The 12,397-nt window shown below is 31.2% G+C and overlaps 1 protein-coding gene and 1 long non-coding RNA gene across 2 annotated transcripts; both read right to left on the minus strand.

The window, feature by feature from the left end:
* Positions 1 to 7,268: 7,268 nt before the first annotated feature.
* LOC121118494 (uncharacterized) lies at positions 7,269 to 8,090 on the minus strand. The gene is made up of 2 exons (XR_005864473.2): positions 7,700 to 8,090; positions 7,269 to 7,628 (listed from the first exon to the last, which is right to left on the minus strand). It is a non-coding gene; the product is annotated as an uncharacterized lncRNA (long non-coding RNA).
* Positions 8,091 to 10,069: 1,979 nt separating this feature from the next.
* On the minus strand, positions 10,070 to 11,468 carry LOC121118477 (uncharacterized). The gene is made up of 2 exons (XM_040713057.2): positions 10,565 to 11,468; positions 10,070 to 10,450 (listed from the first exon to the last, which is right to left on the minus strand). Exons 1-2 carry the CDS (start codon positions 11,250 to 11,252, stop codon positions 10,197 to 10,199), a joined length of 942 nt encoding a protein of 313 aa, XP_040568991.1. The 5' UTR covers positions 11,253 to 11,468; the 3' UTR covers positions 10,070 to 10,196.
* Positions 11,469 to 12,397: the final 929 nt, after the last annotated feature.

Here is a 12,397-nt window from a genome sequence, read left to right on the forward strand (position 1 = left end):
TGTCTTTTCAGACCATATATAAGTAATGTAGATTTACTCCTTAGGAGCGACCGTCAATCGAACCTACGCAGATTGAGTTCAATATTATAATTTCACTCAAGTGCGTTGTCCATGGAGCCACGTAGCTCAATAAGAAATATTGTCTATTGACCAAAAGTGAGAAATAGTCCTTATACCGTATGTTCAAGTCACTTGTCAAGTCATTTTAAACAAATCAAAGTCCTTGAATATTTTCATCGAGTCTAGCTCTACTCCATGACATTTTCACTAATTATTTAAATGTACTTTAAATCCATTTTAACAATTAAAATGACTTTCGAGTCCAAGTCGAGTCGAGAGCTTTAGCTTTCGAGTTCCATTCAAGTATACATATATTGTGTGATCAAGTTGAGTCGCAACTCTATTATTGTTTTCTTTCACAATTGATCCGTTCCGTCGTGTGATGTGGGAATTTAACTAATGAAGCTCACATCCTCCATTCTTTAAAAGTAAGATATTACTTATGTATTAAATGTGAGTAGGATGAGTCAATAAGAGGAACAAAGTTTCTGTGATCTTGAATGGGTGTGATTCATTAGTGCGGCGTTGAGTGAAATGGCCATATGTTCAAATAAATTATAGAGAAAATGAAATAAATCTTTTTGACCATTGTTTGATTTATAGTCCCTTTAGAAAGTCTACTGCTGCTCCTTGCTTTAAGGTTGAAAGGATAGATAAGCGCGTATAAAAACTGAGGAAGAAGGGTTGAGCATTTTTTTTTTTTTTTTTGAGATACATTTTATTTTACATTATTCGGAATGAGGACTGCAAACTGAGAAATGAAATGAAAATAAATAATTTATAGATGATCATTAATAGAATAGGTTTTTCATAATTAATTTTTGTAACCCAGAGATTGAAGGACCATCCGGTAGGAGATTTATATTTATGATTGTTAGATGGTCATTTTTTAGCCACATTATTTATAAATATTCCTTTAATTGGTCAAATGGAGTTGCAACGATTAAATATGGAGTATATATTGCGGAATATCCGACCTAAAAGTTGTTTTTTGAAGTAAATATACAGTGTAGGGACCCAAAGCATATAGTAGCATTTAATTATGAGGTTTCGTTATGCAACCAAACGACGACTCGGAAACAAAAATGAATAAATTTGTTTGTATCACATATATCTAGGTGTAAGAATGCCAGAGCAACAACAAAAAAGGCAGTGAGGGCTTTATCTCTTCCGTGCCAGTGTCCCTACAAAGAATTATCTCTGCCTTCAATATCCAGAAGTCCATTACAGCACCCTACAGTCAAGGAGAACTAAAACGTCTGCAGCAACAGTGCCGGTTTTAGAATATGCGGGTAAAAAAAAGTTACTTTAATTTGTTCAACATTCATTTTTAATCATCTAAATATTTAGAATAAGAATCGCTTGCTTTTTCTGAAATTCAGAAAAGGAAAGTTAAATATCCGATTTTCGATACCAATTCTGATGAATTATTATTTACTACTTTTCTGTGTCATAAGAAATAAATAATTAAATATTACCCGTTAGACTCCCAAGTAGTACTGTAACATTGTTCGACTCACAAGTGCGCAAATATACATATTACGCTCTATCCAGAGAAATCGATTGTCGAATAAAAATCGGGAATTTTTAACGGTCCAAATTTTCAAATAAGACAAAAAGACATGAACCCGCACTTTTATTTCAGCTTAATCCAGACTAAAGTCGTTCTTCGTCTCAGTTATTAATTGTTATCCACATTCCTACCCATGGTGAGATTTGGGACTCACGCAATCTGTTTTGCATAGTGCCATTCAATATCTAAGGCTAGCCCAGCTAAATCGACAATAGTCTCTCTACAATGGCCCTGGATCTTAATTTTCGAGTGGGTAGGGAAAATTATATAATGGGGACGTGATAAGTGAGCCAAATGATTATATCGCCAAGATGTTTGACAGTTATTTTGAAGAGAGTAAAAACTTTAGACAGTTAAATTTTTTAGGAAGAAACTTGATTTGAACGAAGTACCAAAGGACAATTTTCCTGGTAAGAAGTAGACATTTTTTAATCATTTAAACAAAAGGTTCTTTTTATTGTAATATTTTTAAAAAATTAGCAAAAGTGGGGAGGGGCAATGACCCCTTGGACCTCTGTTTCCGTCGCCACTGTCTCTTTGAGAAGTTGATTTCCCTATACAATTCCTATAGTGTCTTTTCTTATCGCCCTAGTACTCAAGTCGTTGGATATGTACTAACACATAAATTACTTAAATGAATAGATAGAAGATCTTTAAAATAGAATCATTTACGCTGCAGGAGCTGTGATGAAAAAGTATAATAATAGGGACGTGGTGGATATATTATGCTGCGTATTATACAGTCCTGTAATAATAATAATCCCTGGGAACTGAAAAATACATACATACAATAATAATGAAAAGAATATGACGTAGCTAAAGGAATGAATAGGTGGAGTTGCTGCTGCTGGGGGAGGTGGAGGGGAGGGAAATATCAGCACGAGCCATTGTTTAATGACAGTTTCTTTTTAGGGAGGCGAGAGCGTACAGACATTGATGGAAATAATAATAAAAACGGAGCTATTATAACAACTACCTTCTGAGTGAATGAGGTTTTAAATTGGCAATTCACAAGATTATTCTTCTTTTTATTATTTTTCCTCATATCCTTTTGTTGTTCAAGAAAGAAAGAAAAATAATAATACTTATATATAATTATAATTACTCCTTCTATTGAGAGCCCAAGTAATATAATGTCTGTCAGTTGTAGGTTTGAAGGATCGAGTAGTTTGACAGGATGAATTTGGAAATGCTATAATCATATTATTATTCATAATGTCTGGATGAGTATAGGAAGAACTAGGGGGAGTCTTAGATCTGTATCCGATGTTCCCGTGTAGAGTTTAAATAATCTTTTATTATCCAAAAAAAATCCAATATTCGAAAGGCTTCGGGTAATCGAACTTCTGAGGATCAAAAAAATATTCCTGGGATATTTCGGATATTGAAAACATGTACAATACACATAGTATTACTTAATACCGCATGATTATAATATAAAAAATCCAAAAATTAATATTTTTCGAAAAAAATCACTAAAATTTTATTTTTTGGAAAAAAAAAAATTCAGAAATTGAAATATTTGGATAAAATTTCAAAAATCCATAGCTATTCACAAAAAAATAAATGTTTTTCTCTGTTATTGCTGAACCATCTTTCAGCACCTTTAGTAGTGTGGCAGGAGTGGCGTTTTGTTGCAGAACCACATTAATATCCGGGAAGTTAGATCTAATCCACGACAGGAAGTGAGCATCCAGATTTTATTTTCCTGCATCAAGCAACAATCCGATCTTCACGCGAGTATCGGATTGAATAATTCAATGTATTATTTTGAGAACATTTTTATCACTTAAGTTTAAAATTAAACCCTCTTTTTTCAGACGCCTTTTTCTTGATATCTTAAAAAAACGGTAAATGAAATTTCTACGCAGTGTTATAAATTTTCAATGTGCCAAACTTTATTCATGTCCGTCTCTGAAAACTCACCCAAACCTCTCAACTTGCATAGAAGTACTCAGTTTTCAGCATTAACAATAGGAATATTTAGATTCATATTTTAATTAAATAAATTGTGACGTATAGAGACACGTATACGTAGTACATATATAAACAAAATTACATTAATTAAAGAAATGAAAAATTAATTGTGATATTTTTTTAAAAAGTTTACTCTAAATAATGCAGACATTATTAGCCTTTTTTTCTCTAATTAGGAAATATTTCACTGTTCCTTTTCATTTTATGAATGTATGCATGTATTTTTAAGTTGCATTTGAATGATTATTATACGAATACTTCAAAGATAGACATACATTATACATATTAACTCAATAAATCAGAGACTTCTTCATTAATCATCCCTTCTCATTTCAAGCTTTCATTCAATGCATTTCCAGACTTTTTTCGTTTCTTTTCTTCTGCCTTTAATATTCTTGAATTCATCACAAATGCATAAAATTCATTCTTACAATGTATGTAAATACTATTATTTTTAACAGATAACTTCCCATTGTTAATTGCTCTAGAACAGCGATTTTTAAACTGTGAGTTTTTCAATATTGGAGCTGTAGAAAATATTATCTTAGACGAGCGCAAGACATTTTGTACTTGCAACCTGAGCAGTGTTTATTAATTTACCAATGCTACTATAGTTATTCTTGAGAATATAGAAATGAAGTTTAAAGTAATCACTGGTCCATCTGCTCATGCAAGACCTAGAGCAACAGTGAGGATTTGTTAGAAATTTATAAGTGTAAGTACTTTTTGGACTCTGAGTAGAATTGATGATTTACATCCCCGGAATTCCTGACTATACCCTTGCTAGATACGGAGAAGAATTTGCATTTATTTCCTTCCTCTTATAACCGATTGTAGCTCTGGGGCGTTCGGAGGGGGTGGGCTGGAGGGCTTGTAGTCCCTTCCAAAAAAGAAAGTAAATTTTCTATTTAACTAGAACATTTAATTTTTGATATTTCTTTTAAAAAATATAATTTTTCATTTTATTTCCAAACAATTTTATTTTGGATTTCTTTTTGTACCAAAAACACAGCCCTCCCCGAAATATAACTCTGCAGACGCCCTTGGAGCTAATCTAATGAAAAATCATCCCAGCCATGCTGTTATTTTCTCAAAACATTCTTCAAATAGTCAAATATACCATTTTATTGTTCGATTTACTTTTGTAGCCTACCGGCAGGTAATAATTTATACAACTCTATTCATTATCAATGTAAAACCAAGATAAAAAGATAATTTTGAAATTGGGTTGTGTGCAATATCAAAGGTGCCCAAAACAACTAAAAAGTAGGAGTACTTTCCAAATAATGATGCCATACATTGATTAAAACATAATCAGTAATTTTTCGATTTGATTGTATTTGAAAAAGGAAAATGGCAATAACCACCGTTTTCTTGCCTCTAGGGGATGGCTACTAATGTATTTTTGAGAGAGCATGGATAGTTCTTTTGCACTTCAGAGCCTCTGGTTCATTTACAATCCAATGACGTTTTTTTTTTTATTTAATACCCTTTTTGGTTCCCTTCCTTAGTCTCGGTCGACATTTAGTTTAATGACGTGATTTGTCACACATACATCTATCCCAATTATAGTTACCAGCCATTTACGTCATCATCAGTCAATCTTCACCCTTTTTTATACGAGAAATGAGAAATGTTTGTATTTAGGGTTAAATTTAGAAAAACTATTTTTGTAATAGAAAGATACTTAAAGTTTTACCAAACTAATTCAATTATTAAACTGAGGTATTTTACTAATATACATATTAGGAAAAATGATGCCTTTTTGATATCACTTTAAGTTTTAGCATGTTTTTGAGGAACGTGAACCGGGACAACACCCATTTTAAGACCATATTAAAGATCGAATCCAACCTACATTCCAATGTCAAAGCTTCCACATACATATATTTTTAACCAAATTGAGCTCCAATGAAAGTAAAGCTGAAAATAATGCAAGAAAAAGAAATCATAACTGTATATTTTAAAAATATATATATTATGGAAAACCTTGATACTCATTCTACATTCAAGATCTTGTAGTATCATTAGTAGCTCTTCTAACATCTGATGATGAGATTTTAGTTCTACTGTCCCAGTAACATAAAAAACAAGCTCATCTAAAAGAAAGTTAACCTTCCTTAAAATCGAAACAAATTCTATGTACATGCTATAAGAAAATCTTCAGTACTATTTTGATGTAATAATAAAATTCTTTTTTTTAATTCTTACAGAATGACCTATTGGAAAGAGCCACACTTATTCCCCTTGTGTAACAGAACCTATTTTTAACTTTTTTTGGAAATGTCAACAAGAAGTATTTGATCCCTTAAATCATATGCTGACAGTTCCATATACAGAAGAGGCCCTTCTTTATCCTAACAATATACAACTTGGTCATCTGAATGGAAGTACTTTCACTGTTCTGCTTCCTTCTAACAATAAAAAGAAACACTTGTTCCAGGTTTCAGCATTCGATTCTCTTGCAGTTTATCGGGAGACTGAATTAAATATAAATTTACAAAAACAAACCATATAATCCGGCCATTTTGCTACACTACTCAATAGAAATATACATTCTCTTGAAATTCATGAGACTGGAATATATATACTTATAGCTCAAAAAACATCATGTGATTGTGAAAATATAAAATCAGATTTGAATTTATTACTCTCAAATGAGTCAAATACTATTCTTAAATTCATTGACATAATTAATCTACTTTTATAAATTAGTGTAATAAGATCCGAAATATATTTTGTAACACAAAAACAAAATTTCAATTTCAATTGTTGCTGATGAGATCAACAACTGAATAAGGAACAGACTCGACTGGTACCACTAATGATTAAAAAAAAAACGCTATAGATCGAAAAAATGTTGTACAAGAACATTTATTTACCTATTTGACAAAGTAAACAGCAATTGGAAATCCTTTAACTATTACGAAATGTTTTGCCTAATTACCTAGAACCGTGCACTGGACCACTTATGTAATTATTCCCATTGAGTCATGAAATTGTTATGTTGCACACCTGTATCAGATCCATAATTATGAATGTAGATTTTAAAGTTGAGATGCGATTAAAAAAACGTGAGAAGGAACGAAGACACATCACTTCTAAAAAGAAGCACTTATCACAGGTCTTTGATATTGATAACAATAATCGACTATTTCTAAACCCCCCCCAAAAAAAAAAAAAAAAAAGAAGATATCTTCATGATTCTTTTAGTTATAAATATATATAATGCTTTTAAGGTTAAGTGATTATTTTTTTCCTTTTAAGTGTTTTAGTTATAGCTCACTTGAGTTTTATGACAGTCAAAAATAGTCTATTAACAAAAACTCTTACATATCCCTTCCAACCATAATTCCCTCCTTTTCTGTCAAAAACATATTTTTTGTACATATATATGGTTCCTTATGGAATTAGTTAAAATATATGTAGGTATTTCAAAGGTTGTAATCTGTTTTTCTTAATTTTTTCCTTCAAAATACATGAAATAAATGATTAATCCTATTAGTGAAGGATTCCTACTCAACTTGGATTTGCATTTGAATTAGACGGTTTATATTACTCATATTTCCTTATCTTTTTATAAGATTGAAGGATTTGAGTGCATACAAAATCCCCAGAATAGACAGACATAATAATATTACATAGATATTTTAATATATTAAGTGTAGTAAAAAGTAATCTATTTTTTCATTGGATTTTTTTTTTCAATTTTTTAGTTTTTTTACAAAAAAATAAATATCTTCTGGGTAATCAAAACAGTGGTTACATGACGGTAGAACTCCACGATTTCACATTCACGATTCACATTATCCACAATTGGCCTTCCAGAGTGTGATACATCTTTGACATCAAAATTACTGGAACGGAATACAAAATTGCACGTCATTGGCTGTTACAGTATCAATCTCATAAACACTGTTCATATTTTCAGACACCTGGCTTGAGTGTTCGCCTTGTTTGAAGAAAAACTGTAAAATATGAATTATTTCCTCCTTGCCGGTGTCCATTTTGACGTGGCCTGAAATAGATTCAAACAATCACAAAATTGTATGACTAATTTTTTATTATAAAACTTATCTTTCTACTAACAGCTAGCATTTACCGATTGCACTTATACAACGTGAGAGGCACATTACTAAAACCATCTGTAGAAAATATAATTGATTTCTTTATACTTCAACTAATATAATTCTTTAGGGAAGTGTCTTCATGTCTAGGAGCATTCACAAGGAAATCTTCTTTGCATCTCTGAGCCTCCCTCGAAGAAAAACTAAGGAAAAAGGTAGAACGTTAACCGTTAGTGGGCCAATTACGTCATTGTCACCAATAGTTGGAGATTTTGAATTTCGTACTAGGGATACCGACCAATTTTAAACATGTATTTTTGAACTTTTCTTTCTAGAATTGGAAAGATGGAGGGAAAAGAAGCGGGTTATACGTGGTCAAAAAGAAAATTCTTTTTGAAGTAATTCTTTTTTTGTTGCAAAGGATTACATTTGAATATATATATATATTTTTGATAGAGGACAAATATAAATATCAAAATTATTTTATGCAAAATATTTCATAATTAAACATTAAGATGTCAATTTGACGGAAATAACAAGTAATAAATACTAATCAAATATATGACGCATAATTAAATAGAAATGAATCTTTTTGCCCATAAAATATTAATTACTTATTAAAATTATTCAAATAAATGACTTAGTTAGATTTTATTTTGGAACATTTTTAAGGAACATTAGATTGCTTATTAATTAAATATCCCGTCAGAAAATAAAAAGTTAAATAAAAAAATGCAAACATATTTAACCTTGTTTTTGACAACATATTTTTTGAGGTTGTGAAATAAAATTTTATTCTTTAGTTTTAACAATAATAAAATATCTTAGCTTCCAAATTTGATGCTTCATTTTGATTGATTTTTGTATGATAAGGCACTGTATTTAAGATAGATACCTTAATAAATCATATATCTTTTGAAAGCTGGAATGTTTTTTATAAATTGTTTTTAAGCTCTATTTTTCTTTTATATGCTTATTTCACGTCAAAATTTGGCTTTAAATCGTAAATAAAATCATGGTTGTTAAAAAAGTATCTAAAGGCCTAACCTTTTGCCTTTAAATATTTTAATGGCCATTCTTGTGTTCTATGCCTTAAATTAAAATACCTTAATTTTGTTGTTAAGTGTTATTATTTCATAGTGCACCAAATACGTCCCTTTTCCAAATGTTTTAAAATTAGATATTAAGAAGATGTTGCTTGACTTCAAAATTTTGGTACTTATATCTACAAAATTAAAACCATCATGTCGCAATGTTTCTTTCAAAATTGCCTTTTAAGATAATACGTAGACAATAGTGCAAATACAACAGTTGACTCTTCCTATATATATATAGATAATAATGGTAGGTACTCTGTCGGAACATTCTGACCCATTTTCTTTAGACGTTTGTATTAATGGTATATGTAGCTACAATTGAACATAATTAAGAATAAGGAGAAATGTCATTAATCATTCTAAGGTATAATATTTACTCTTAACTAAACTCTCGTACAAAGGCGTAGTGGAGAGGGGGTCAGGGGACTGGGAATTGCTCCCAAAATGAGATGAAACTATTAATAATTGGTTAATTGATATGAAATATTTGGACAATTGCCCCGCTAATTAAATGAAAACGAAGCAATATACGGGCGAGTAAATTGAGTACATTAAGACAATTAACATTTAAAAAGAGGTATTTTCAACAGAAAAGTGTTTTAAAAAGAAATGCAAGTCCAAAATATTGGCGCAAAATTTGTTAATCTCCCACAAATTTATATTTTTTTCTTAGCCTAAGCACGTATATTTGGAACTGTTTCTAACAACCAAAAGATACAATACACGTGCCCATAACTTATTGAATGTCACTGGATATATTATCATATCGGTATAATAATTAAACCTTTTATTTCAGAAAAGGTGCTTGCTATACCCATGAGGTCAAACCATGGGGCACTAATACGTAATGTATGTAATGAGATATTGAGGTTATATTTTAACCTTTTAGATTTATTTAACATACGTATTAAGAAACATATTCTCTCTAGAAAAAGAGGTAATATGTTGTGAGAGCACGGCTAATTAACAAACACAAAAATGGTTATTTAATATATGTAAATATATTCAAAATAGTATTTCGGAGTATGTTTACTGTTCTATAATAATATTCCCTCCTCCCTCTACGTCTCCCATCTTCTTAAGTATGAAAATCAGTCATGCAGTTTCAATTATAGGGATAGTAATTAATAATATTATTATAATTATTATTTTCGTATGATTCATGATGATATTAAAAAGAATTACTTGCAGGATTTTTTCATATTTAATAGTAATACATATTATAAAAATCTTTATTGACTAAAAAAATTAATTTTTGTTTTTCCATAAATAAATAAGTATGTATGTATGTAATCTTTGGTATATAAATAATGAATATTTTTGTGGTTTTTAAATTTTAGCACTTGATAAACAAAAATGGAAATCCATTAAATGATCTTTGCACACTTCATCATAATCAACTACCGAAGGAGTTGAATGGAATCAAGCCCAGAGAGATGTTCCAGCTCTTCGTAGATTCATGCGAAAATGCTGCTGATATTGAAGGATTTGCTGTTGCTGTAGTTTCATTTGCTCAAGGCAAGAGATATCCGTACAAAGTCTTTTGGAAGGAATGGAGGGACCTAGTGGTAGTTGTTGTAGCGGAGGGTTCCTAGAGCTGCATGTGGTGTTGTAAAAGGAACAGTAGCAGACACCATAGTTGTTGTTGAAATGTAATTGATGCTGCATGAAATTGGCTATAATAACAAACATAAAATAATTTATGAGATTTCTGTTCAATGTGATTGATTTTTCTGGCATATCGATACCTCTAATCAATTATGATAAAATATTTAGCATCAATAACCTACCTTGACTTAACATGATTTCCTCTGATGAGACGGCTTGACTAAAGCTCCTTTTAAGCCCCCTGGACGGCCTTGATAATGATGGAGGCGCTGCTCCAGTAGTATGAATTCTCTTATTTGTTGATGCTCGATTCGAGAGTGATTTTTTAACTGAAGGTACGACGAACAGAACTGGACATGGATTGGTAGAGGAACAAGCACTCTTTTTACTCTTGGCTTTTCTTTTAGAGTAGTCTGGATGAATCATAAGGATAGGCTCTGAGTTTTTAGGTACCTTGGGAGCATTAGGTAGTTCATACTCAATGGAACAGTCTACAAAGAGTTGTTTTGAATAATCTTTTGTTGCCGCTTGATTATTGGGTTGTCTAATTAGTGAGGAGGAAGAGGATGTATAGGGAGAGCCACTGAGTGAAGCCGCAGCATATGATGACGATGTGGGATTGAAGCTCGATGAGGCAGCTGAATGTGATGTTCCAAATACTGAAGAACTATAACCAGGGGTTTGAAAAAAATATGATGAATTCTGAACTGATGAAGAAGGTGTTCCCCAAGAGCTGTTGCTGTTGAATTGGGGATTATTGAACCATCGCGCTTGGGGGTGTTGGTGATGAGATATCATGGGAGATGATTCATTTTCGTAGGAAGAAAGATAGGACTGCTGCGTAGAGCCCGGGTGAATAACTGACAACATAATTAATTAATTAGTCTTTTTGGACGTTCTAAGTATCGTTAAAAATAAGGTGAGGAATACCAAAATGGTTATTACACAAATCACAAGTAGAAAGTTTTTTTTTTTTTTAAACCAATAATATTTTCACAGAATATTCATAGAGATATATTTCACACTCCGTATGTATATACGCTCAACACAGATGACAAGATTCTACTGAGAGAATTTCCGTCGACTAAAAACAAAAATTGAGGAAGAACAGTCGTCCCCGGCCTGTTTTTTTGCGTACACTCTGACGATGTGATGTTTTTATTTTTTATGATTATGTTAGTAGATGTTCCGTGTGTCCTAACTGAGAGGGGGGAAGAAGAAGGGGAAAAGCGATCTTCTTTTTTTTCCTCGCCGGATTTTCAATTAAATTAATGGTTTTAAAATTTCAATTTTTGTTTTTTCCTACATCTTCCATTCAACTTACTGGCTTTCAAAAAAGATAAAATGATTGAGACTTTTTAGTGGAGTTATATTTTTTTTTGAAGTAGGGGAAATATTCTAGAGATTCTTTACTAGAGATTATCTAAGATTTATAGCACGGACTTAATGTTTAACTTCTTTTAAACGGTCCTTGGGATAATTAGTCTCTATTTTTTCATTTTAAACCATAGATAGTCAATATTCAGAGGGACTTGACTAAATTTTTCATAAGAGTTGACCGATTGGGGTACCTTACAAACTTGAGATAAATAAACTAAGCGCAGTGATGTTTTGGTATATAATTACACAACCACTTCTAGCTTGTCCAAGATTTTGCCATGTCAGTATGTAGGATTTAATCAGGCTAAAAAGGTTCGATTTGTAGAGATAATTGATTTAGTTGACTCTGACTTAAACTTTAGTTTAGTGATTCTCAAAGTTTTTTTATACATCTCAGAAAATATCAAGTATTAACATTAATAACTTTTGACATAATGCCAAATGTGGGAGAAAAATTCATTATACTGCAAGTCCAAGTCAAGTCTCAAGTCTTTGAATATTTTTATAGAGCCCATTTTGAATCATTGATTTTTTTTATTGAGTCTAGTTCTATTCCTAAAATTCATTTTAAGTTCATTTCAAGTCCATAGTTATAATAAAGAATCGAAAGTTTTAAGCATTTCCTTGATTTTAGT

The sequence above is a fragment of the Lepeophtheirus salmonis genome, chromosome 5 (genome assembly GCF_016086655.4).
Source record: "Lepeophtheirus salmonis chromosome 5, UVic_Lsal_1.4, whole genome shotgun sequence".
In the NCBI taxonomy this organism is placed as follows: domain Eukaryota; kingdom Metazoa; phylum Arthropoda; class Copepoda; order Siphonostomatoida; family Caligidae; genus Lepeophtheirus; species Lepeophtheirus salmonis.

What these genes read in the sequence shown, in the direction of transcription:
- LOC121118477 (XM_040713057.2), bottom strand. Translation starts at nt 11,252, where the DNA reads ATGTTGTCAGTTATTCACCCGGGCTCTACGCAGCAGTCCTATCTTTCT. An exon ending in GGAAATCATGTTAAGTCAAG is followed by an intron (nt 10,451 to 10,564) that starts GTAGGTTATTGA and finishes TTGTTATTATAG; the next exon opens with CCAATTTCATGCAGCATCAA.